Source organism: Nanorana parkeri, unplaced genomic scaffold (assembly GCF_000935625.1).
Source record: "Nanorana parkeri isolate BGI_ZX_2015 unplaced genomic scaffold, ASM93562v1 scaffold324, whole genome shotgun sequence".
Lineage (NCBI taxonomy): Eukaryota > Metazoa > Chordata > Amphibia > Anura > Dicroglossidae > Nanorana > Nanorana parkeri.
Genome location: NW_017306592.1, coordinates 205,964 through 232,299, shown reverse-complemented (window position 1 = coordinate 232,299; position 26,336 = coordinate 205,964). Strand labels below are relative to the sequence as shown.

Here is a 26,336-nt window from a genome sequence, read left to right as displayed (position 1 = left end):
GCGCTGACATGTACGGCGGCCTGCTAGGCACAAACTTCCTACCCTGCCCCTGCTCCGCGTTACTGCTGACTGGCCAGAACCTGGCAGATAGGAAAGTGCATGACGTGGCCTGACTCAAGTGTGTGTCTGCCACTGCCAGCGCAAGAATTCTTTAGTTTGTTCAGTTAAGCTTTATAAATGAAACAGAGAAGCTGATTGGTTGCCATGGGCGACTACTCCAGATTCTACCTGCTCCCGTATTTATGAATCCCCCCCAGTGATGTTTTTGTGGCTAATTGATTGAAACCCACCTCTATGTTTGTGTGGCACATCGATCGAAAGTTACAATTTGGTCCATCAATCTCAATGGAAAGGTATTTAACTGATCATTTCAAAATTGATTGTTTAGCGCCACCATAAAGACCTGAGATACAGACGAGCTTGTATATTCACCAGTCCAGGGCCAGGAGTGTTCAAATTCTGCCAGGTTCTGATAGGATTCTGTAGGGCAATGCCTTTGCTGTAGGCGGTCATATTGAATTATGGCAATCGCAGGCGTAAGCGCAATACTCGGGGTAAAGACAACTAGTGGGACCCATTCACTCACTGCTGGGCAATGTAAGAAGAAAGCCAATTGCCTTATGTGCCATGTCAGCGATGTGTTGGTGTGCATTGAAAATAAATGGGACGTTCTATTTTTGCGCATTTATTGACATGGACACATTTAAAGGAGCCCACCATTCATGTACACATCAGACCCTTGCAAAATAGAAGGTTTATTTTTATTTTTGCCTGGAGAAAAACTTTATAGCCTAATTCTGGTCTTGTATTCTTCCCCCCTCCCAGGTCCAATGACGCCATGAGTCCTCTTCTTCAACTGACAAGGGGCAGATCCTACATGGTGCACAGAGCGGCATCACATAATAACAATGCACTGCTCTCTGCAGTCTTCTCCTGTGAGTTCAGGGCAGGGGGCAGAGCCATGACACTCTTGGCTCACAGAAAGTGGTTTAATGACACTGGATGTCACTGAACACAGAAGACAAACAGCACTATGGGTAAGTCTGAGAGGGACAGCTCCAGAGGTCAGGTGACCATAGATGCTTTTTTTGTAGCCACCGCTGGAGGGAGCACAATGCAGTTGAACGCACCGTAATGCGCGGTACCACAGTACTGTGCATTGCGGTGCAGTTGTAAAAAGTAGTGCATACAACACAACACACCTGCCACACTGTAATGCATGGTAGGTAGGTGCATTGCACAGTACCATGCATTAATCGCACAGCATAGGTGTGAATGGGCCCTGAATAAAGCCTTATAGTCCCTGCATACTATGAAGCTGCAGGAGGACGGAAGAGGAGCTGGGGGCGGGAAGACATTTGTCACTGGTTGTTAGGACCAGTGGTCCTAACAACCAATGACTGCAGAGGATAAGGACCTCTGACATCATTGGTTGCTAGGACTGCCTAGTGGTCCTAGCAACCAATGACTGCATGGGGGGCAGGACCCCTGATTTTATTGGTTGCTAGAATGCCAGTGGTCCTAGCAACCAATGACTGAAGAGCAACGTGATGCAGATACAGAACACTCTCCGACCGGTATTTGGCTATGGATTGCAGTGGATGGCCTTGGAGGCCCGAGCATCCACTGTCAACCAGCCATAAATGAGTGCAGGTCAGTGACCGCAGACCAAACAGAGACAAAGGGCCGACACTAGCCCGCAGGCCATAAAATGCTTGAGTCTGTTTTTAGGGTATATTAGAGTAAATCAGGAAAATAACGCATTATGGCAACTAGATGGAGCAGAAGATCATCAGTAAAAAATACTTTCCTATGCTCCTTAGCGCCATCTAATGGCCATAATAAGTATTTATTACATGTGCTCCTCAGCTCCATCTAGTGGCCATAATGAGGTTTTTTCCTGCTATTAATTTCAACCTGGAAAAAAATATACTAATAACATTCCTTTTCGCCCTGATTCGCACAGAACGAATGTCCATGCAGTTTTGCGGGACAAACGACTCGGCAAATCTTTTATAAATGCACCCCTTAAAGCAACGTCAGGCAGACTGTGTCCCTAATGGAAAATCCCCCATGTTTAGATATAATGTTATTTTAAAGAAAGCTCTGTCTCAGTTTTGTCTCATTTGTCAAAGATTTTTTTTGGAACTGAGAACAAAACAGCAGCCACTAAACAATGCAAATGAGTCTGTGCTGAAGTGATATATCTCAGAATGAAGTATTTATGAAGAATATATCTGTCCTGCCACAGCAAAAGGGAATGAAAAAAAACAAAAAAACAAAGGAAAATGTTCTACTAAATTATAATCAATGGACAGATATGAAAAACTACCCCGGCAGAAACGAATGTTTCCTACGGTAATCCAATTTGAGTTACACCATGATGAATATTTCCCCTGTAATGTATCTGGTGTCAGGAAACGTATTTGCAGTATTCCAGGCGTGATGCATTTCTTCTGTAATCCCCTCTATTCATCACGGCCATATGCTTACCATTGTTACATATTTAAGGTATTTGTCTGCTCTTCATAAATGGGCCCCGAGCTCTTCATAATCATCAGCGCAATAAAATAATGTACGCTAATAAAACCGGCGTTCGTGCTGCCCCGCGGGCTGGCGGTCCCCCTGGTACAGCTTGATCTGCCTACAAGAGATTAATGCTTTTATTTTATTTATTGACCTTCTCGTCGGGAAGCCTTGGGGTAGAGCGTGAGACCGAGCAAGAGTGGAAAGAAGAAAAAAAAAAGAGGTTAAGACAAAAATAGTTATAGAATAGTATTCACGGAAACCACCGCGGTGGGATAAAGCGCATTGTGCAAAAGGTATTGCTCAAAGATGACCCTCATTCAGCACATCTGCAATGAGCAGGCGCTGTGTCCCCATGCCGGAAGGACCGGTAGATGGGGCAGATGGATAGAGCTGTGAATCTGACAATTACCAAACATTCACTGCAGGTGAATCTTTCTGGTTTATGTGTTTTAAAGGTAAACTCTGCGCACACCGGCCCGTGCGGCATTTATCTTAAGAACATGCCACACACCCGCCGACAATCGTACGATTCTCGGCGGGTTTTCGAACATGTTCCTAAGATAAAGGTCGTTCGACCGTACAGTAGAAACGGTCGCACGCCTTCCACACACCTTGCGATAATCGTACGATTATCGCAAGGTGTGTGGGGACCTTAAGACTTGGAGCTACCGGAAATAAAGACTGGTTACTGCTGCTCTCTCTCCTTGTGCAGAGTGACTGGTCTTGTCTCTGCCCCCTCCTGTAATAAAGACCGGTTACTGCTGCTCTCTCTCCTTGTGCCGAGTGACTGGTCTTGTCTCTGCCCCTCCTGTAATAAAGACCGGTTACTGCTGCTCTCTCTCCTTGTGCAGAGTGACTGGTCTTGTCTCTGCCCCCTCCTGTAATAAAGACCGGTTACTGCTGCTCTCTCTCCTTGTGCAGAGTGACTGGTCTTGTCTCTGCCCCCTCCTGTAATAAAGACCGGTTACTGCTGCTCGCTCTCCTTGTGCAGAGTGACTGGTCTTGTCTCTGCCCCCTCCTGTAATAAAGACCGGTTACTGCTGCTCGCTCTCCTTGTGCAGAGTGACTGGTCTTGTCTCTGCCCCCTCCTGTAATAAAGACCGGTTACTGCTGCTCGCTCTCCTTGTGCAGAGTGACTGGTCTTGTCTCTGCCCCCTCCTGTAATAAAGACCGGTTACTGCTGCTCGCTCTCCTTGTGCAGAGTGACTGGTCTTGTCTCTGCCCCCTCCTGTAATAAAGACCGGTTACTGCTGCTCGCTCTCCTTGTGCAGAGTGACTGGTCTTATCTCTGCCCCATCCTGTAATAAAGACCAGTTACTGCTGCTCGCTCTCCTTGTGCAGAGTGACTGGTCTTGTCTCTGCCCCCTCCTGTAATAAAGACCGGTTACTGCTGCTCTCTCTCCTTGTGCAGAGTGACTGGTCTTATCTCTGCCCCCTCCTGTAATAAAGACCAGTTACTGCTGCTTAGATAATTTTCGGACATTCGGGTGTACAGATATAACCAATGCAAACGAATCTGAATTTCTGTTTCCAAAATTCGTTAGCGGTAGTTCGTTCGAATGTTCGTTTCGTTTTCGTTTCTTCCTCGTTTCGTCTATTAGAGAAGGAGGAAAACGTTTTTTCCCCCCCCCCCTCAAATGTCACTTTGCTGCAACGAACGAACGAAACGAGGAAGAAACTAAAATGAAACGACCGTTCGAACGAACTGACGCTAACGGATTTCGGCCGAATCCGAATTCCGAATCCGAATTGACTTTCACACCCGAATTCCGAAAAATAACATTACACAAAATCCGAATCAAAACGAAATAAAACTAAACAAATTTCTTGCCAGTGCACATGTCTACTTCTGCTCTCTCTCTCCTTGTGCAGGATGATTGGTCTTGTCTCCACCCACTCCTGTAATAAAGACTGCTCACTGCTGCTCTCTCTCCGTGTGCCGAGTGACTGGTCTTCTTTCTGCCCCCTCCTGTAATAAAGACCGGTTACTGCTGCTCTCTCTCCTTGTGCAGGGTGACTGGTCTTGTCCCCACCCCCTCCTGTATTAAAAACCGGTTACTGCTGTTTTCTCTCTTTCTGCAGGGTGACTGGTCTTGTCTTCACCCCCTCCTGTAATAAACACCCTTTCACTGCTGTTCTCTCCTTGTGCAGGAAGACTGGTCTTGTCTCCGCCTCCCTCCTGTAATAAAGACCACTCACTGCTCCTTTCTCACTTTAGGGTGACTGGTATTGTCTCCGCCCCCTCATGTAATAAAGACTGCTCACTGCTGCTCTCTCTCCTTGTGCAGGGTGACTAGTCTTGTCTAAGCCCCCTCCTGTAATAAAGACTGCTCACTGCTGCTCTCTCTCCTTGTGCAGGGTGACTGGTCTTGTCTAAGCCCCCTCCTGTAATAAAGACCGCTCACTGCTGCTTTCTCTCTTCAGGGTGACTGGTCTTGTCTCCGCCCACCTCCTATAATAAAGACAGCTCACTGCTGCTCTCCCTCTTTGTGCAGGGTGACTGGTCTTGTCTTTGCCCCCTCCTGTAATAAAGACAGCTCACTATTGCTCTCTCTCTCCTTGTGCAGGGTGACAGGTCTTGTCTCCGCCCCCTCCTGTAGTTTTTCACAGGCAGCCTGTAGTGGGTGGTACGCCTGCTGGGTCCCTCTCACTGCTCTGCTCTCTGCACAGTCTATGTGCAGCACAGTGATGATGTCACTGCTTCTTCTACAAGCTGATATCTGGGTTTGTCAAAGCATTTGGTGCACACAAAGTGAATATAAATCCCATGTGGCTATTGAGGAATATATTTAATTAATGTTTTTGGGCCTGGATTTCTGATTTATATGACAGTGATTGATTTGCCATCATTGAATGTTCAACTAATCGAAGGAGCCGGTCAGAAATTCTATGTAGGAACAGAGCCAGCAGCCAATGAGAATACAAAAAAGCAGATAGCAGAGAAAGTAATAGTAAAAGCATCTGTGCTGCTTTTATTTTTAGGATAATAACAATTCGTACATACTACCGCTAACAACAATTCTGACTTAATCCCGAAATGAATTGACTTTAGGACCCGAATCCCGAAAAACGAAATAACGTAAAATCCAAATGAAAACGAAATGAAATGAATTTTTCGCCGGCGCACATGTCTAACTCACACCACCACTTCCACAGGGAAACAAACAGGGACACAGGGAACAGCAAGGTGGAAAACTGCCAAGCAAGGAATCCACAGGGGTACACAAGGAGTTCAGGGGAACAAGGGATCATGGAATATCTCCAGAAACTCCAAGGGAAATCGCAAGGACCACACGAGAGTCCAGCAGCAGGAAACAAATTTGTTGCTCAAACGCAGAGCAACAACTGAACTTTGCTTAAATAGGGAAGGTGAGGACCAGATTGGCTGCAGCCCTGCGACCTTCCAAAGAGAAAATCCATGGACCCATCACACTCCTGACCGATTGTTCCACACAAATCCGGATGGGTGCTGCGGTGGTCAACGAATGGCAACCGTTATATGCATAAGTAGAAACAGGGACACCGGCACTCCAAATGCAGTTCAAATCCAAAGGGAAAAAGCCTGCCCGAAAACCAGATACAGAACTTAAATAGACGGACTCTCTGCTAAATGTATTATCTGGGCTAATTATTCTGTAACATTCATTTCGATCAATTTACACATTTGTTGGATATTTTCCTTTCTTTATAAACAAAAAATCCTTTGCTTCTTGTAGTACTTTCATTATTGGTGTTATTATTATTATTAATATTATCATTATTATTATCATCATCATTATGAGAGCTTTAGCAGATTTTTCTATAAGGATTCTCATTCATCCAGGTCATGGTATATCTGTAAAAAATAAATCAAGGCAACTGGACTTGCTGTATTTTTCTTGGAGACATTTCGCTGGTCATCCGACCAGCTTTCTCAATTCAGACATTCTTGCAAATTACAAATATGACAAATGTTATACCTTATGGGTCCTCTTAATCCGATCATCTTCTTCATTCCTGTCCTTTTCAGCCTTCTCTCCAGCGCTGGGTGTGGGTCTCCGATCCAGCGCTGACTCCTCTGTCCTCCTCTTCTCTCATGTCCCACGTTGTCTGTGCGGGTGCACGCTGCTCCACAGACTTACCTTGTGGCTCTCCTCTTCTCCAGGCCGAACATCTGACCTGCGCATGCGCCCGCCCCAAGATCATTTGCGGCCTCCCGAGAAATTTTCAGATGTTCGGAAGGGAGCGTGCCGCCAAGACACAGGCAAGTATTAACCCTTTGAAATTTTTTTTTTTATTGTTTTGTATATATCTACTGCTTGGTAGCTGTAGATATATGCAAAAACAAATGAGGGTTTAATAATCCTTTAATTTATCTCTATATAACAGTCAATTTCTGTTGACTTCAAACGTTTTTTACCCCCCTCCCCCAGACATTTTTTTTTTTACCTCTCTTTCTTCCTCTATCTTTTTCTTTTTTTTCCTCCGATCTTTCTTCGTTGTTTTTATGAATCTCTACACACTATGAACTCACTTCCATATGGGATATACTACATGACGAAATTCATACCTTTAATAGTTGATTACTTTCTTCATTTCACCATATAATCAGTCCTGAAACACGAGATACCACCATCAATATGCACGGCTTGAACTGTTACAGGGCGACTATTAATAAGGAGAAAAGTAGTTTTGCAAATGCAGAATTTTTATTATAATATACTCATAACATTTCTTCTATAATCAGACATGATTCTAAAAATAGAAAAAACAATCTCATGTTTGGCATTGTCTTTGTAATAAATACAATATTGCCATGTATCGTGTTTTCGCGGTATACTGAGATGCCGCAGCTGAAGCGGATCCCGACAATTGTGCCGGGATCCGCCCAGCAGCGTGACTGACAGCTGGCTCTGCCTATCTATAGCGGATCAGAGCGGTGAGGGGGGAATCCAGCCCCTCCCCCTGTCACGGCAGAGAGCCGTGACAGGATCGAGAAGTGAGCGAACACCGGTATATGTTCCCTCACCTCCCGATCTACTGAGCCGACCTGTGACAGTCTCATTGTCACAGGTCGGCTAGAACTATGAGGTGAGTGAGAAGCACTCACCTCATACCCAGATAGCAAGGATAACTTGCTACAAACTTGTGGCGGGGTGAAATTGTAATTCTTGTTAACTTGCCGCACACATTCCTGGCAAGTTGTAGACTTGCAGAACACTTGCAGCACAAGTTCTAGTTGACACTTTTTTAACTTGTAGCAAATTTGCTTGGCAAGTCTACAGCAAGAGTCCTACAGGTCTTAGCAAGAGCTCTGCAAGCTCGCTGGTCTGGAGACTTGCAATACAGACTTGCTGTAATTGTGCAACAAAATTGTGAAGCTTGGCAAGTCTGTAATAGTTTAGCAAGTCATTTTCAAACTTGCAGCAGAATTTCTTGCTATCTGGGTAGTTCTCCTTTAATTCAGGAAGGGACAAAAGGAAAGGATAAGATAGGATTAACTTTAATGTATCCCATATTTTTAGTGTATTGCTAGAGACTTTTTTTATTTTGATGCCACTGAGGAATGATTTGGACACCTGATATTATATTCCTTATGCACACATCTCTGTACTTCGTAAGAATTACAATCTAACAATCCCTGTGCAAACACATTACAAAGATCTTTATGTTTTTTCAGCAAAAATAAAAATCTACATTATCAGGTACAAAAAAAAGTTTAAAATAGTAGATGTTATTTTTGATTCTCACAGCCAGCTGTTTCAAGTGCCAATTACTTTGTGTGCAGGTTCTTATTTAAACAAAAAATCTATTCAATTGTAATTAATTTAATTAAAAAAGTAATTAGCTCTGCACCTCAATACTTACAATTGAAAAGGCAAGACGGCCTCTTCCATCATACCATTTATATTCTGCAGGTATTGGAAATATCTTACGTAGTAGATGATTTATAAATCATCCACCCAGCCACATGCTAGGTGAATGCCGCTCGTACGGCAAGCCTGCCAGTAGATGGAGCTGAGGAGCAGAGGAAATTCCAAAGTTACACAGCTCCGTCTAGTGGCAGGATTCATAGATCATCCCCCTATTTGTCTAAATCCATTTCCGACTCCAGTACACCTGAGGTCTTTCTGACATAAATTTCCTGAGCTTTAAAGGAGAACTATGAGATGAGTGCTTTTCACTCACCACATAGTTCTAGCCGACCTGTGACAATGAGACTGTCACAGGTCGGCTCAGTAGATACACAAACTAGCGTCCTCCCATCACCCTAGGCTCAGTATACCGCAAGCTGTAGCTCACGGTATACTGAGACGCCGCAGTATACCGCGAGCTGCTGCCAGTCAGTGGTGAATAAATACCACCAAAAGAAAGCTCTATCTGTCCCCAAAAAAGGGTATAAAATTAATTTCAGTACAGCGCTGCATGACGGAATAAATGTCAGTCAAAGTACTGCAGCCCTGAATACTGAAAAATGGCCTGGATGGGAAGGGGGTTTAACACCGCGGATGTCAACTGGTTAATGAGCAATAACCACTATTTCAGTGCAGTAGAAACACATGGGAGTGTATTTGTAAAATGTTTGCAGAGTTTATAGATCCCCACTGTGGCTTTGCTTATTTGGCCGCAGGGATAGCCTCTTGCCCCAGGTGTCACAGTGAGACTGGCACCATGCTCCATATGTTTGATGTTGTTCCAAGCTTTTTAGGCATTTTAGGAGGGACTCCATGTAAAAAAAAAACAACAACAAAAAGTGTGTGGGGTTCCCCCTTAAAGTCATTCCAGGCCCTCAAGGTCTGATAGGAATTGTAAAGAGGAACATCACCCCCAAGAACAGAACCCACTGTCACTCTATATAGTGGATGCACCATGGTTATGTGGTCACGTTCATATCATACTCTCCCTGTTTTCCCTCCCTTTTTGGACAACCCTTCATGATGTTTTGGTTCTTGCATTTCTCTTTTTGTTTATGTGTGTTTTTGTTTGTAATAAATTTGTCTGATTAAAATATTTGGATAACCCATCCACAGCAATGATGTAAAAAGTTATGCAGGAATAAAATAATAATCATATACGATACATATGAACAAATATACAATGACAATATTACACAGGCTTGTTTAAGGCTGAGTTCACACCTGGGCGTTTTTCAGCGCTGATCGAAGCGCTGAAAAACACTCAGCAAGTGAAATCCCATACTTTCCTATGGGCATGGTTCCCACCTCGGCGTATTTCAGCCCCTGGAAACACGCTGAAAAACGCCCTACGCCTAAACAAGTACAGGAGCTTCTATTGAGCGTTTTTCCGCGCGTATCCATTGGTATTCCCGAGTGTGGCTCGGGGTTAACAAAGCGGTAACCCCAAGCCACATCCGGGAATACAGCGTAGGACCTACCTTGTGCACGATCCCCGCTGTGTCCTCCGGCCGCTGCCGACTTCTGGGTTCCGTCCCTTGCGAGCGGCCGCGTCGCACAGGGGCGGAACCGGCGGGACGTTTGAAAGTTTAAAAAAAAAAAAACCCTGAAAAAAAGATAGAGAAAATAAAGGAACATTTTTTAAAAAATCATACCGCCAGGGAGGTATAAAAACGAGCGTCGAACGCACGTTTCACTGAACGAAAAAACTTGCTAAAAAATGCGCCTATGGTACGCCCAGGAGTGAACCCAGCCTAAAGGAGAATTATGAGGTGAGTGATTTTCATTCAGCCTAACACATACCGTCGCTCGCTCACTTCTAGATCATGTCCCTGTAGAGAGCTGTGACTGTCACTCACGGCTCCCTGCAGGGATTCCCCCCTCCCCTGTCCGATCCTCCAGCGTTGACTGGAGGAACGGACAGGGGAGGGGGACAGTACAGCTGGCTCTGCCTCTAGATAGGCAGAGCCAGCTGTCAATCACGAAGCTGGGTGGATCTCAACAGTAATGTCGCGATCCGTCCTGGCTGTGGCGGTCTCAGTATACCGCGAGCTGTACCTCGCGATATACTGAGGTTTGGGTGACGGGAGAACACTAGTATATGTCCTCCCGTAACCCTGAGGAGAACTATGGGGAAAAACACTTACCCCATAGTTCTCCTTTAGGGCCTGTTCACACAACGTCCGTTTTCTGTGCTGACCTGATCTGTACGCTCCTGCACTAAAAATGCATCCCAATGTATCCCTATGTGTTTTATGGGCTACATTCTCACGTGCGCAGTCCGTTCAGCTTACGACAGAAAAAATACTGCATGTCACATTTTGTACGGTCAGGGAAAGGTCCGGAAACGCAAAGCGCGTCAAAAACGCGTCAAAAACGCACTGCACTGCAGCTAACATACTGACAGCCCCACTCCAGCAACTGGAATGCATCAAGAACGCGGCCAAAACTCACTGCATCAGTCTGCAGATCCGCATCTGATCAGGACCTTCTATCATGTGAACAGGCCCTTAAGGGGAAATGTTCATAGAAATGTGCAAAGCTCCTCGCAATGCACAGATGGGTTCTCATCCTGAGGACAGACCAAATTTGTGTTGCAGACATCCCAACTCTCCCGGAGCGTATTAGATAGCGGCCTCCGGCCGCCCGGGAGAGAAACACTTCCTCCCGGAAAGGTTTAATCTGCTCGATCGAGCAGATTAAACCTTTCCCTGCAATGGTTTTTTTGTTCCTTTTCTGACATTGGGAGCCGCGAATGCATAGCTAGATTCCTATTGGCTATTGCACTTTGCAATAGCCAATAACAAACTAGCTAATGCACCTGCCCACTGCTGCTGTCAATCAGCAGAGGAGGACCTGAATTTTTCTATCAAGTCCTCTTCTGGTGATTGAAAGCAGCAGGGGGCGGGTGCAATAGCTAGTTTGCTATTGGCTATTGCAAAGTGAAATAGCCAATAGGAATCTAGCTATGCATTCTTATGCCTTTTTTTTCTGGCATAATTTCAGGGGGGTGCTCTCTCCCAGCCCCCCCTAACCCCCCCTCCGCGGATGGGGGGAGAGGGCACCTCCCTGAAATGAGAGGGACACCTCCCTGAAATTGCTTCTTTCAGGTTGGGATCCCTGGGGTTGCTCTAATATATTATAATCAATTCACAACGCTACCACACCAGAATAGGGATTCCTGCTATTCATAAAATAAAAAATGACAGTTACTTTCAGCGGAGTCCAATGCAATCTAAATTCATAGGCATGTGGCTAAAAAATAGCTAGCATTCCCAGGGGTGTCCCGAGGCCGGGTGTCACCTGGAGACGAGACCAGGTGACACCCTGCTGCGCGAGATGACATCATCACGCATGTGCGGCCATCCAATTGACACCTGCTGGCATCCATCTTGGTGATGGACGCCGACAGAGAGAGGAGGGGACGTTCATCCGGCGGGATGAGGTATGCCCCCGGGTCCCCTCCTCTCACCTGATACTGTCGGGCTCTCGGTCCATGGCCGCGTGCCTGACTTTTTTAGAGGGGGTGACACCAAAATGACTGCCAGTCATTTTGGTGTCACCGCTCCAATCGTGTCACCCGGGTGCGGCCTGTGACGCCACTGAGCATTCCAGGCCAGAGAAAAAACGACAAACAGTATTTTAGTCTGGACCAGAACGGACTGCACGGGTGTGAACAGAGCCCAGAAATATCATAGGGACACATCGGGATGCTTTTTTGCTCCGGGAACAAACGGTTCTGGTCTGGACATGATCCGGACATGATGTGAACGAGCCCTCCAGGCTCCATTCACATATGGCGTTTGCGTTTTCTGCACGGCATGAAAAACGCACAAATTTGAACTTACACGCAAATTCCCACGTTTGAGGCTATAGTAATAGCCGCAAATGCGCGGAATCCGTCCAAGAAATCGTGCTCAGACTTTTTTGCGGGACGCATGTTTTCGTACTGCATGGACGCTGCCCTAATGTGAACAATGCACATTGGAATGCATTGTTTCCTATGTTTAGTGCTTATCCACATATGAAAACGTGCGGAAAACTGCTAATGTGTGAATGGAGTGTAAGTCAGAAAGGGAAATTTAAAAAAACATATCTGCTGGGCATCAGATGGATAGAGAGGAGGATGAGAGAGCGAGGAATAAGGAACATATGAAACCGTTTTACTGGTACCCTAGACCAGGGGGAGACAACCTTGGCCCTTCAGCTGTTGTGGAACTACAACTCCCATGAGGCATTGCAAGACTCTGACCGCCACAGGCATGACTCCTAGAGCCAAAAGCATGATGGGATTTGAAGTGTTATCAGAGCTGGAGTGCTGAAGTTTCCTATCTCTAGTCTAGACAAAATAAATAATTAAAACCCACACATCAAAGAGTTGTGTGGGTCTATATTTGTCTGGGAAAAAAAGAAAAGCCGGCCTTAAAAAGTTTTTCATTCCCACAACAAGGAAACGTCAATTGACTGGACAGGAATCCCTGACTTTTATTCCACATATTACTATTCTGTTCCACATATTAGATTCTTATATGTGCAGCAGAGATACAGAGCAGAAAGAGCGACATACAATCTGCTCTGTTCACTGGTATTAGAGCAGAGACAGAAAATGTGACATGTTAGCCTGGCCTGCGCTGTCAGCAATAATATGTCGTGCCTTCTACATTTTCAAAGCGTCGGCCATATTCTTGGAGAGCGATTCGTATAGTTGTCTATGAAAGGCGGCTCAGAAAAAATGGCCGAGCATTGGAGACCATATGACAAGTTCTCATTCCGCCTCTGGCAGCAGGTTTCCGGCACTTGCAGTCATTTCCTTCCGTGCTCTGTGTGTGCTGGCATCCTGTAGACATGGCGGCGTACGGAGGTCAGGATTTCATGTGTATTGTACTATTGACATTAATAGGGGAAATGATTTTAGGAGGGGGGAAGAGCCTGTCTGTAGACCTGCTGCTGAACTATAAGCGCCTGTTGGAGTGTCACGTGGTGCATTGCTTTCTATAGCCAGGGTATATGTTAATGAGGTTTATGATGCATATGGACCATGGGATCATATTCATTCTGTATAATGTTTACCTGCCACACTCAGACATTATTGGGGTGATTGAATATAGCATTTGGGACACTTTTCTGGTGTGAGGGCCTGTACACACCAGGGCCATGCGTTAATTGCACAGTACTGTGCAATGCACTTACTGTGTGTTACAGAAAAGCAGATGCGCTGTGGTGCCATTCATTTCAATGGCACCCTAAACGCACCTCCTGGCTGCAATGCATGGTACCGCAATACCATTCATTGAGAAAGTAGTGCATTGAAATGGATAGCATTGCAATGCACTGAACGCATGGTAGGCACACTGTGCATTCATCGCCCGGCCCTGGTATGAACGGGCCCTTAATGCTGTTTATCTGCATTTTTACTGGCCACCTAAAATTGAATATAGTGGCCTCTTACGCTTGTGCACATGCGGCAGTGATGCAAATTTTAAACAGCAAGTCGTGTTTTGCAGGCAGTGCAATCCATAGGACCGTGCAGCAAACGCATGCTGCAGTATTGCAAAAGAAAATCCCTATTGGGAATTTAAAAAAAAGAACCAGCATTTATGGTGTGCCTCCTGCATGCTGGGCAGCTGCTCCTGTGTCACCCCCTGAAAAATGCACCGTAGATTACTTTTCAGAGGGTGGGTTGGAGCCTGTCGTCCGTCCATTTCAGAAGCATATTCTTGGGATATGTGATGGAAGGAGACGGGAATACCTTCTGTTCTAATAAATCTTTACTCTACGCTATAAATGTAATTCTAATCTGACTCCATACTGGTTACTGTTTATAATAAACTGTCTTCTGTTTGCAGAGATGGGTGTGATGACGGAGATTGCTCAGGCTGTGGAGGAGATGGACTGGCTGTAAGTTGCCAAGTATACAGAATATTGACATTGATGTGCTCACTGGCGTTGGTCTGGATGATCTGACCTGCCTTAACCACTTGACGTCCGCGGTGTTTACACCCCCTTCCTGTCCCGGCCATTTTTCAGTATTCAGCGCTGCGCTACTTTGACTGACATTTATTCCGTCATGCAACGCTGTACTGAAATACATTTTATACAATTTTTTGGGGGAAGATAGAGCTTTCTTTTGGTGATATGTAATCACCACTGGGGGTTTTATTTTTTTACTATATTTCGGAAAAATTACTGAGAATTTTGAAAAAAATAAGTATTTTTTAAATTGTTAGGAAAGAATGATTATTACCCAATTATTTTGGTAAAATATAACAGACAGGGCCGCGTCGGGTAAATTGACACCAAACATCTGCTTCATCAGCTTCTCTCCAGCGTCTGAAGCTGGAGAGTGACACGAGAATGCGGAAGTGATGTAATATACACCACTTCCGCATTCTGACAGCGCAGAGGGGACCGGAGGGAGATTGTGTACCGACCTCCCTCTGATCCCCTGTCTGAGAGGCACTCTGCTGGTCACCGGCTTGCACCGGGACCAGCGTGACAACGGGAGGGGGGACACGGGCCGGCGGCTTATACAAGCGATCCGCCGGCTCTAAAGCCGGCAGATCGTTTCTATGTTAACAGGCATCGCTGCCTGTTTTGAAATGTTGTGTCTTTCCCGCTCGCGCGTGCCTGAGTGGGCGGGGGCTAACAGGCCGTATATACACACACGGCCTGTTACATCCAGGAAGCGGTTAAAGGAATCGCTCTCCTTCTCTGCCTTTTAACTTTTCTTTTCCCTGTATGTATTGAAATATTACAACAGGTTATGGCTGACTTGTTTTCAAAGGTGCACGCTTTTTAGGATTTGTTCATCTCTCGCTCTCTCTCTCTTTCTCTCTCTCTGCTGCTTAAAGTGACGCTAAACTCAGGAGTTAAACCTTAAAAATGCATTCAAGTACCTTTTAACAAAAATGTATCTTATTTGTGTATCACTCGGCTGTAGATCCTCAAATCATCTCTGAATTGGTGCTGACACTGTCCTTCCTTCTGAAGGGTGGCTACTTTTTTTGTTCCCTATGGTCCCTGTGTGTGTTATTAAGTAGTCACCACTCCAAGCTCGCTCCTGTGATGGACTACAATCTCATGTTTAGTTTACTAATTTGTATTGAGATTGTAGTCCATCACGGGAGTGAGCTTGGAGTGGTGACTACTTTACAACACACAGGGACCATGGGGAACACAAGTATCCCCCCTCCAGAAGGAAGGACAGTGTCGGCACCAATTCAGAGATGATTGGAGGACCTACAGCCGAGTGATACACAAATAAGATACATTTTTCTTCATAGTTAAGGTACTTGAATGCATTTTTACGATTTAAAGGGTTATTAAGCCCTCACTTTTTTGCATATATCTACTTCTAGCAAGCAGTAGATATGTGCAAAAACTTTTTTTAAATGTCCCATCTGAACATCTGAAAATTTCTCGGGCGGCCACATAGGATCTTGAGGCAGGCGGATGAGCAGTTCAGATGTTTGGCCAGGAGATGAGAGACACAAGGTAAGTCTATGGAGCAGCGTGCACCCGCACAGACAACGTGGGACATGAGCGAAGAGGAGGACAGAGGAGTCAGTGCTGGATCGGAGACCCACAGCAGCGCTGGAGGGACAACAATCAGGAAGAAGATCGGATTAAGAAGCATTGGGTACAAAAAATGAAAAAAAGGCCTCAGCCATGAAGGGGTTAAGGCAAGTCCTTACACTAACATTGGGGGGAGGGAAAAAAATACTTTAATGTCACTTTAACTCCTGATTTTAGTGTCACGTTAATAGTTTTATAACCTCGATATCTGTTCCTGGAGAATAGAGGGCTCGACCAGTCAATGCTCCACAGAATTTTAGCTCTTAAAATGTCTTTTCTGTTTTTACACACCGGCTGCATTGGGACCGAGTTATAGTTTTATAAAAAGCAGATTGAAGGTGAAATGGAAACTGGTGCTGTTCTATTCTTGTTATAACACTTCTTTTGTTTTCTTGTGCAGCCTTCCTACTGACATCCAGGCCGAGTCTATTCCACTGATTCTGGGCGGAGGTGATGTACTTATGGTAAGGACTTATGTCTCATAAGACAGAACCTGACCAGTGATGTAGGTTGGGTAGCTTAACATTTTGGGGCTTTGATATTTTAGCTTTAGTTTTTGTTGTGAAATCTCCCTCTCTTTTTATTGGTTGAATGTCAGCATAAGTTAAGGGCCTGTTTACACCAGCGGGCACACATTATGGTGCCTATAATATGCCCGCTGGTGTTCGTCCACTCTGTGATACTTGGTAACAAGGTATTGCAGTGTTTAAATTTTTTCCTTTTTTTTTTTTTTAACTTTATTTGAAGTTATAAAAATCTAATATTATATTTCCAATTTCAAATCCACGTAGAACAACACTTTGTGACACACGGCTGTGCGCTATAATGTTTCCCAGATTATACTTGTTTCTGGGTTTTCTGGATTATTCTGCATTGCACCAAAGTCAGATTCAGGTACATGATGGTATGGAAGATTGTACTTGAAAGTACTTTTTTTTTTTCCCAACATGACCGCTTCTGAAGACTTCACTTCTAATTCCTTTTTGGGGCCTGATGCTCCATCCAGAGGCACATCAGGAATCAGGCATGGCAAGTTAGTAATGGTGAGGCAATTAGCTACAAGGAGCTTACAAATAGCATTGGCAACTAGTCCTGTTTCCCTCGGCTTGAATTTTTTTTTTCTTTTAGACATGACTTTAAAAGTTTAGGTCCTCTTTAATGTACATTTCCTATCTAATAATCATAATGTCAGTATCTCTGTCTCACATAAATGCCCTACCTTACTGATTAGATGCAGGTTTCCTCCATGAGAGCAGATCAACTCCTTTCCTTCTTGAAATCATGAGGTTGGCACTCACCCATCTGATTGGTGTCTTTCAGGAAAAATGGCCACTGCTTAGCTCCTAGCCCCAGCCTGTGTAGGCTCGTCTCCCTAGCCTGTGATCAGACACTGAGGAATCGGCAGCACACTGATATTGAGTTGCCTGGCTGCTCTGCCCTCCTGTTTCAGTGCAGGGCTGACAAGCACTCTCCAGATTAATAGAGCCTTGATTGGCTCGGAGTGATATTGTACTGGGGATTATAGTAGGCTGATATCTGTACTGTAAAATGCATTCCATGAGATTTTGGGCTTTGCTTTAGAGATCAGCTCCTCAAGTTCTGGTATTTACGTGCTTGGTGGGCACTGAACCACCCACTTCCTTCCTATATACTATATCTTGGGGACCCCAGTAGGTACGGTTTCCCACAGTAGTTTGTGCCTCTGTCCCTCGCATACAAGGCCATTTACATGGTGTTATCCTGTCCTTGCAGGATTCAAATGTTGTTTGTTCATCCATTCTTATGAAGAATTGATTGGAAAGCGTTCTAGCCCTATGGCTTTATAACAGCTGTGGTATTGGGGTGGAATTTTGGTGGGTGTAATTGATGTTTAAGATGCTTTGGTTTAATGTGAGATCTAGAATATTCATGGCTTGAACTTATGTTTGTTACAGGCTGCAGAAACCGGAAGTGGTAAGACAGGGGTGAGTATATGTGGTTTGCATATTGGATATATGTCCTCTGCTGCATACTATAAAAATGTGTGAGAAGAAGGATGAATGCAATGACAACAGGGTGCTCAGCTGTATATCATGACTACCCTGGACAGGATGTAATCTCACTGCTGGGCCACAGATTGCAAGGGAATCCTGACATTGGATCTAGACCTGCCCCACCACAACCAAGATTTAGAGGGGGGTCGGATTGATTGTAGAAAGGTGATTTCATAACTTTAAAGAATTAATTCTTATTTCCATACATAGTCATCTAGACAGTGAGACATCAAGACTTTACTGATTCATGAAAAGCCCTTTGTCCCCTTAACATCCAATTCATAGAAATTGTGGTCACTATGCTTTCTATCTGCCTGACCACCAGTCTTTACGGACATTGGTAATTTACCTCGCCTTTCACTGTAGTGAGCAGACACTGGAGTCTGACTCCCAGTCTGAACCATCCAATGCAACTGTTGTTTGATTGACAGACCAGAAGACTCCTAGTGTGGCACCCCCTCCCATTACCCCACACTTTGACAGTCCAGGAGACTCCTAGCCTGTCACTCCTCTCATGACCTCACATTTGATCGACAGACCAGGAGACTCCTACCCTGACACCCCCTCCCATGACCTCACACTATGATTGACAAACCAGGCGACTCCTAGCATATCACTCCTCTCATGACATCACACTTTCATTGACAGACCAGGAGACTCCAGCCTGACACCCCCTCTGATGACCTCACACTATAATTGACAGTTTTGGAGATTCCTAGCATGTCACTCCTCTCATGACCTCACACTTTGACAGACCATGAGACTCCTAGCCTGTCAATTATTCGATGCAGGGACAGTGTTGTCACTGCTAATGAGATCCCTCCTCACAGTTAGCAGGCACAGGAGATTCTTCCTGGATGCAGCGATGACATCACCGGGTTTTAAACAATGAGTTCAGTCAAAACAAAGTTTAACCAGTTGACATCCGCGGTGTTAAACCCCCTTCCCATCCAGGCCATTTTTCAGTATTCAGCGCTGCGGTACTTTAACTGACATTTATTCCGTCATGCAGCGCTGTACTGAAATGAATTTTATACCCTTTTTGGGGGACAGATAGAGCTTTCTTTTGGTGGTATTTATTCACCACTGGGGGTTTTATTTTTTTACTATATTAAGGAAAAATTACCGAAATTTAAAAAAAAAAAAAACAGTTTCCCCTATATTAAATGATAAAACATTTATTATTACCCAATTTTTTGGTAAAATATAAAAGATGGGGTCACGTCGGGTAAAAAGACACTAAACATGTCAAGCCTTAAAATTGCGTGCGCGCGCGAAACCTCAAAAAACGATAATACCCAAAATTGGCCCTAGGCGACGCTTTAAAAGCTGTTACCGCTCATCAGTTTAGTGTTTCTGCCCGTGCGTGCCCGCTAGGGGGCGTGCGCGAGCAGAAAAAAATTGCCGTCTGGAGACGGCAACCCGCAGATGCAGCAGTGCCGTCCGTCCGTTTTTCTACTACGGGCGGACGGCAAGAGGTTAAAAAAGAAAAAAAAATAGCTTTTTTGCTTTTCTAAGGAAATGGAACTGTTGGATATATTTTATTACTATCCCAGGGTTCAGCTTTAACTGTAAAATTATTTATTTATAATTGAGTTCTGGTTTAATCTTTCTTGTTTCAGGCTTTCTGTATCCCCGTCATTCAGATTGTATATGAAACCTTGAAAGATCAACAGGAAGGCAAGAAAGGAAAGGCTGCTGTTAAGACTGGCAGCACAGGTATTTATATATAAAAAAACAGCAGTTCATCATCCGTTGATCCAGCTTACACAAATTAAAAAGAACCGTTTACTGCTTATGGTCAAATGCAGCGTGCTTTCAGGTACATTTAGCTTGCATTTGAGATCGGAGAATTTTCTCGGATTATTGAGTTCCTTCACAGGAACATTTGACCTGCAATCGATCTCCTTCTCGCCAACATTTGATCTAATTCTAAGCTGCTTTTTGCTTTCTTTTGACACAGGCCCTAATGGTCATATTTAAAAACATTTTTATATGTCCCCTTATTTACTTAACTTCATATGTGTGAACCTGCCTGTCGACACACATTTAAATTAACAGAGAAGTGCAGGGAGAATAAAATATACTTTGCATGCTGCTTAGAGCCACAGCTCTATACTGAGAGCTGAGCAATCGTGACTGCTGATCACTCAGCTCAGTCTTTTTAACTGCAGAGAGCAGTGACTGTCAATCACCGCTCGCCACAGGGATTTCCCTCTCCCCTGTTTGTTCATCCTGCACTCAATGGAGGGACAGACAGAGGAGCTATAGGCACGGTTGGCTCTGGATCTAGAGAGTCAGTCAGTTGTCACTTAAGCAGCCGGTGTGAATCCTGACAGTATTGTCGGAATCCTTCCCAGGCATGGCTTTGTGCTGTCAGCAGATAATGGGCATTACCCGCTATATGCTCAATCTCGGTCATTGGTGAATTTACTCCTGTGACCAAAAAAGGTAAAGCAAAAAAAAAAGTTTGCAATTTCTTCGCTTTTAAGGAACCCCAGAAGGGGCAGATATAAATATTCTATAAGTAAGCTTTCAGAGTCCTAAAAAAAATATTTGGGTTCTTGCATGAGCCCAGACATGATTTGAACAGTAGAACAGTAGAACAGTAGAAAGGCATCATGGCACACTCACAAACTAGCATGTAAAACAACTTGTCTCACCACTAAGGACAATGACAGAGGTTTGGATACACGTCTTCTGCAAAGGATGTGTAAGCCGCACTGCCGCGCCAAGGCACCTCTTATAGTGCGGTCCTAACTCTAAACTATGAGAGACTCTCATAGTTTAGCTAGTTTGTGAGTGTGCCATGATGCCTTTCTACTGTTCTACTGTTCAAAGCCCATTTCGTGTGCACCTTACTGTACAACTGGTAACAAATTGTTGAGTGCGTTTGTCGTTTGTTTTGCAGACATGATTTGAGTCTCTTTAATCCAAATGAGTTTTCTACAGATATATCTTGATTTCATTAGTGTGAACTGTAGAAGAGGTCTGAGACATTAGCAGCAATAATGCAGTGAAAGCTTTATCTGCTTTAGAGTATCACTAGGGATGCACCCATACCGGGTATTTGCTCCCGATGCTTATCCCGATACCCAACTTGCGGTGTCAGGAAGTCAGACAGCAAGTCATTACATGCTGCCTGGCTTCGTGATTGGCCGGGAAGCTGGCTTTTAGGAAGCCGGGGCACGGGTAATGACTTGCCGCCCGGCTTTCTGATTGGCAAGCTTCCTGACCAATCAGGAAGCCGGATGGCAACTCATGACCCGGTGCCCGGCTTCCTGATTAGTCACGAAGCCAGGCAGCCTCAACAAGTGAAGCCTGTGTTCTTACGATAGAACACCGGCTTCCCAGGCAATCAGGAAGCCGAGCAGCGGGTCATGTAATCAGGAAGCCGGGCGGCAAGTAAATTTCCCCCCCCCGGCCTTTTGATTGCCCAGAATGCCGGCTCCATGCTTCCTCGTTACCTGGTGACGAAGGAGCATGGAGACAGCTTCCCGGCTAATGAGGAAGCTGGTCAGCGAATCATTGCACGCCGCCCGGACTTCCTTAATGGGACTTTGCGGTATTAGTATTGGGTATCAGCGAGTACCGAAAAAAACAAAACAAATGTTACTTGATACCGAAAATCCGGTATCGGTGCATCCCTAAATATCACATATGATATTGTAGGGATAACCCCTACTCCTGTTATAACCCCTGTCAACTTTTTGGGCAGTGTCCAATTGTGGAGATTTCTCTTCACTTCCGTCCGATAGTCACAACAGGAAGTGAGAGTAAATCCTTCCAAAGTGCAGGAAATCCTTTTGGTCAACAGGGTCACCAGAACTAGTTAATAGGTAAAATGCTTCATGTTTCTTAATTTCACCAGAACTAGTGTCCCCATTGGAAGATTTCCTATTTTATTCTTGTTTTGGTGACCACACATTTGGAATTTTCTTTCAGTCAGCTTCAGTGATAACAGTCACCAGGACAAATAGAGGGTGAATCTCCCTAATGGGGACACAGACGGCAATAAAAACCTGACGGGTGTCCTGATCCCTCTCCACTCCATCCACAACTACAAAATACGTTTTGCCTTCATTTGCAGTGTTGTACTGATAATTTAAAGTGTTCTTTCTTTATAGTCCTGAATAAGTGGCAGATGAATCCATATGACAGAGGTTCTGCCTTTGGTGAGTATTTTATCATTTGCTTAGAATCTTTGGAGATAGTTATATAACACAGCACTTTGTGTCACTTCTTATGTAATTATATATAACACAGCACTTTGTGTCACTTCTTATGTCATATTAGGATAAAGGGATTATTCATATCAGGTGAAGGGTAAAACCCCATCCACACTTGCTTATGTGAACGAGCGGTGTGTTTTGCCGCGTGTCAGCATAGGGTAGCCCATTCAGGTTTTTGCGCATTTGTCACACATTAATGAGCACGCCAGGGAGCACATTTCACCTGCAGCTTTTGAGGTGCCATTATTAAGTAATGGCACCCCAAGAGCAGTGCCGTTAACAAGTAATGGCAACACAAGCATGACATGCGCTTTTCAGTCATTGCATGAATGTGCTCAAGTGCAGTGACAGTGCTGTGCTAGGGGAAGGCTGAGGAGCCTCTCACCTAGAAAAGTGGAAGGCACACGGGGACCCACTGGCCAATAGTCACAGGCAAATAGTCCCACCGCACTCTTGACCGAGAAGCCCCATATAATGTGTGTGTGTGTGTGTGTGTGGGGCGGGGGGGGAAATGTGCTGCTGAAGGAAGTGGCCACGGATGTCGCTTTTTTTTCAAACCTTGGTGTGTCTGCTAGATAAAGTCTTACAATTTGAGGAAGCTGAACCCCCCCCAGGGAAAAAAATTATCTACGGCCCTGCTCAAGTGTGAACGGGGTCTCCGTCCACATCTATGCATCGCAGGAGAGTGTGATGCCGCATGAGATCCCATATTGCAATGTTTGTGTGCGATGCAGTGTCATAATTTCTTAATGACATCCCAGTGCACCTAACCATTGCATTGGGATGCATCGCACTACATCGCATGGTAACATATTACCATGTGATTTAAAAAAAAAAAAAGTGCACACACTTCTTTCAATGGGATCTAGCTGCGATAGGCAAATCATTCAAATTAATGGGCTGCCTACCTCAGTACACCACAAGCATGCTCTGCAGCACCTCTGCAATGTGTGAACATGGACTTAGTGTTTTTGTTTTTAATATGAACATGCAAAAAGAAGCCATTCATGGTGTGTTCACACCCCCATAAGTGTTTTAAAGCATTATGTGTGAGGTGGGGGAGGCTGAAATGATAATTCTAGCTGGTAAGAGTTTGCAGTCCCTCCTGGAGGCCTCTAAAAGCTCTGTTTAGGCTTGCAATAGGAAATCTATCTAAAGAGAAAGGCGATCCAGTTATGATGGAAATATGGTAGCCCCCATAGCAGTCTTGTTCTTGGTTTAGATCAGATTAGTCATGCACCCATTGTAGTCCTGTCTCCTGATTGGCATATTTGTTCTGAATCAGTCACTGACTCAATATTGAAGTCTTGAGAATCTACAGGGTTCAAAATTAAATGGCAGTGGCAGCTCCCATGTCTGTCACGACAGGTACACATTAAACTGAGGGTACCATTCTAACCTTCTGCACAGTTTCAGGTGTCCTGGATGGAATTATTGTTGTCCAAAGTTGCTTTTTAATTTATTTATTTTTTATCTTCTTCAGCCATTGGTTCTGATGGATTTTGTTGTCAGAGCAGAGAGATGAAGGAGTGGCATGGATGCAGGTCAACTCGCGGAGTCAGCAAAGGTAAACGGTGCCAAAGGGCACTCTGGTTATACAATTAACATGACATTTGCTAAAGAAAAAAAGTGTGTGTGTATATGTATGTATGTATATATAATATATATATATTTACCTAGTGTTCTTGTCTGTAACACACTTCTTGTCCTAGGGTGACGGCATTCACATGTTTGTGCTGCATCTCAGCTGCTTTTAGCTTAATTTATGGATTGTTTAATGCTGAAATTATAACTGTTTTCTGTTATTAGGGACTAAGTGGAGCTAAATTAAAATGCACCTAAAGCAGTGGTTCTCAACCTTTCTAGGGCCGGGACCCCTTGGTAACATTTGCCAAGTTGTGGTGACCCCCAACGGTAACATTCAGGGTTGACGCGGCTGCTGCAGCGACATCTGGCAGCGTGGCGGGAGAACTGACACTGCTGCGCTAGGAGAGGGCTGAGGAGGTCTCTCACCGAGCACAGCAGAAATCACACAGCGACCCACAGGTTGAGAGCCACTGTTGTAACAGCTAAAATGGCAAACCATATAACACAAGCCGAGGGTGTCAGCTTTTATTATTAAGAATAATGATGATAATCTAATAGCTATCTAATGGTGGGAGAGTCCCGGCGACCCCTGGCAAATTGTCATTCGACCTCCGAAGGGGTCCCGACCCACAGGTTGAGAACCACTGACATAAAGGGTAATTGTGGAATATAACATGGGTGCAAAAATTGAAAAAAGGGCCTCAGTCATGAAGGGGTTAAAGCTGATCTCCTTGATAAGTAAATATTCCTAAATAGAAGAGTCATGTATATTCTTCCTTAAATCTTTGTGAGGTGTGTGTATTTCTTCCAGATCCTGTGCAGTGACACTTTCGCTTTATCCATAAGCTTCCTTTAACCCTTTAGCTGCCAAGCCCTCGGGAACATTTTGCACCTCAACTGGCCAAGCCATTTTTGCAACTTTTCCCATTGATTTGATTTTCAACTGCTGCGTTGCTAGCGTTTGTAAAAGACCCCCCAAACCATATATTTTCTGAAAGCGCAGGCCCGGTAGAATAAAAAGATGGTGCTACTAAATTTGTAGGCCCTGCGATAATTGCGCAAATGTTTCTGAAATTAATATTAAACAGATAGATAAAAATACACAATTCAATTGATAAAGCACTAAAATCACTATCGGCGCACAAAAAAAAAAAATTCTGACTAAATCTAAAAAAATTAAACTGTATTGAGTTAAAAAAATAACAAATATTTGTACATTTAAAAATGCGCCTTTTTGCGAAAAGGTAAAAAAATGAAGGTACGCACAACTGTAAATAAGCGACTTATGTTAAAAATCGTTTTTGCGCTGTACCCCTGACATTTCTCTTTTGAAATAGAAAAAGAAATTGAGGACACAGAGTCCTCACTTTCTTTTTCTGCAGCCTCCGCACTAAATGAATGGGAAGCACTCAGTACCGAGGCTTCGCCATTAATTCAGAAACTGGTGATCGTAAAATATTTACTACCACCAGTTTCTCAATGGGGAGGAGCCTCTGTAGTGAGTGCTACTCCCTATTGAGAAAATCATGAATGAACAGAAAGTGATGTAAATCACATGCTGTTCATAACTGGGGACACATAGTACTATGAGCAAAAGCAGAGACACCGCCACTCCAGGGTGAAAAGCAAAACGTCTATTTATTGACGTGCAGCATAACAGGTATTGCAACGAACGTATGCTTTTGCCTGAGGAAGGGGGATCCTGTGCGCCCCCGAAAACGTTCGTTGCAATACCTGTTGGGCTGCACGTCAATAAATAGACGTTTTGCTTTTCACCCTGGAGTGCCGGTGTCTCTGTTATTGCTCATAGTTCTGACGGTTGCCACCTGTTGACTACCGTAGCACCCGCTTCTTGAAAGGGATCTTGCAGTCAGGAGTGCGATGGGACCATGGACTTTTCGTTCGTTCGTTCGTTCGTTCGTTCGTTCGTCCCCAGTTATTAACAAACACTGGAGTGATCAGACGATCAGTCCAGTGTTTGTGCTGCACAGAGGATCGGTTAATATCAATGATATTTGAAACTGACAGGATGACAGCGGCTCCGCTCTCCTCACCGCTCGGCCATCCTGAAACTTGCGTCTTCTCCCCGCCAGCCACCGTTCTCTCCTCCTCCCGATAATAGGACACCAATCCTGATATTTTAACTTAGGATTTGTGTTTGGCTTTTTTGGTTTTTGGAGATTAAAACTTTGTCATCTTTATGTTCTACAGGAAAGTATTACTATGAAGTGTCCTGCCATGACCAGGGTTTGTGTCGAGTTGGTTGGTCTTCACTTCAGGCGTCATTAGATCTTGGTAAGTGTGCTGTGTACCATGCAGACTGCATATAACATTACAACACTGGCAGAGTTCACCGAAAATTGTCTAACGTGTTGTTGCCATAACAGTGCTGAAGTGTTGGGTCTTTGAGGTGCCTGAAAGACCTGTGTCAGCTCGGTATTTCCACTTTTACACTCAAATTGGAGAAAATTCCTCTATGTGCTTTT

The 26,336-nt window shown here is 44.5% G+C and overlaps 1 protein-coding gene across 1 annotated transcript in view; it reads left to right on the top strand.

Moving 5' to 3' along the window:
* The first annotated feature begins 13,202 nt into the window (after positions 1-13,202).
* Positions 13,203-26,336, top strand: part of DDX1 (DEAD-box helicase 1) — a 34,838-nt gene continuing 21,704 nt past the window's right edge. Inside the window, exons 1-8 of the mRNA XM_018558180.1 lie at positions 13,203-13,284; positions 14,270-14,321; positions 16,399-16,462; positions 17,933-17,962; positions 19,654-19,750; positions 22,159-22,206; positions 23,747-23,830; positions 26,062-26,145. Of these exons, the coding sequence (XP_018413682.1) occupies positions 13,269-13,284; positions 14,270-14,321; positions 16,399-16,462; positions 17,933-17,962; positions 19,654-19,750; positions 22,159-22,206; positions 23,747-23,830; positions 26,062-26,145 (475 nt within the window). The 5' untranslated portion in view covers positions 13,203-13,268. The remainder of the gene's footprint in view (positions 13,285-14,269; positions 14,322-16,398; positions 16,463-17,932; positions 17,963-19,653; positions 19,751-22,158; positions 22,207-23,746; positions 23,831-26,061; positions 26,146-26,336) is intronic.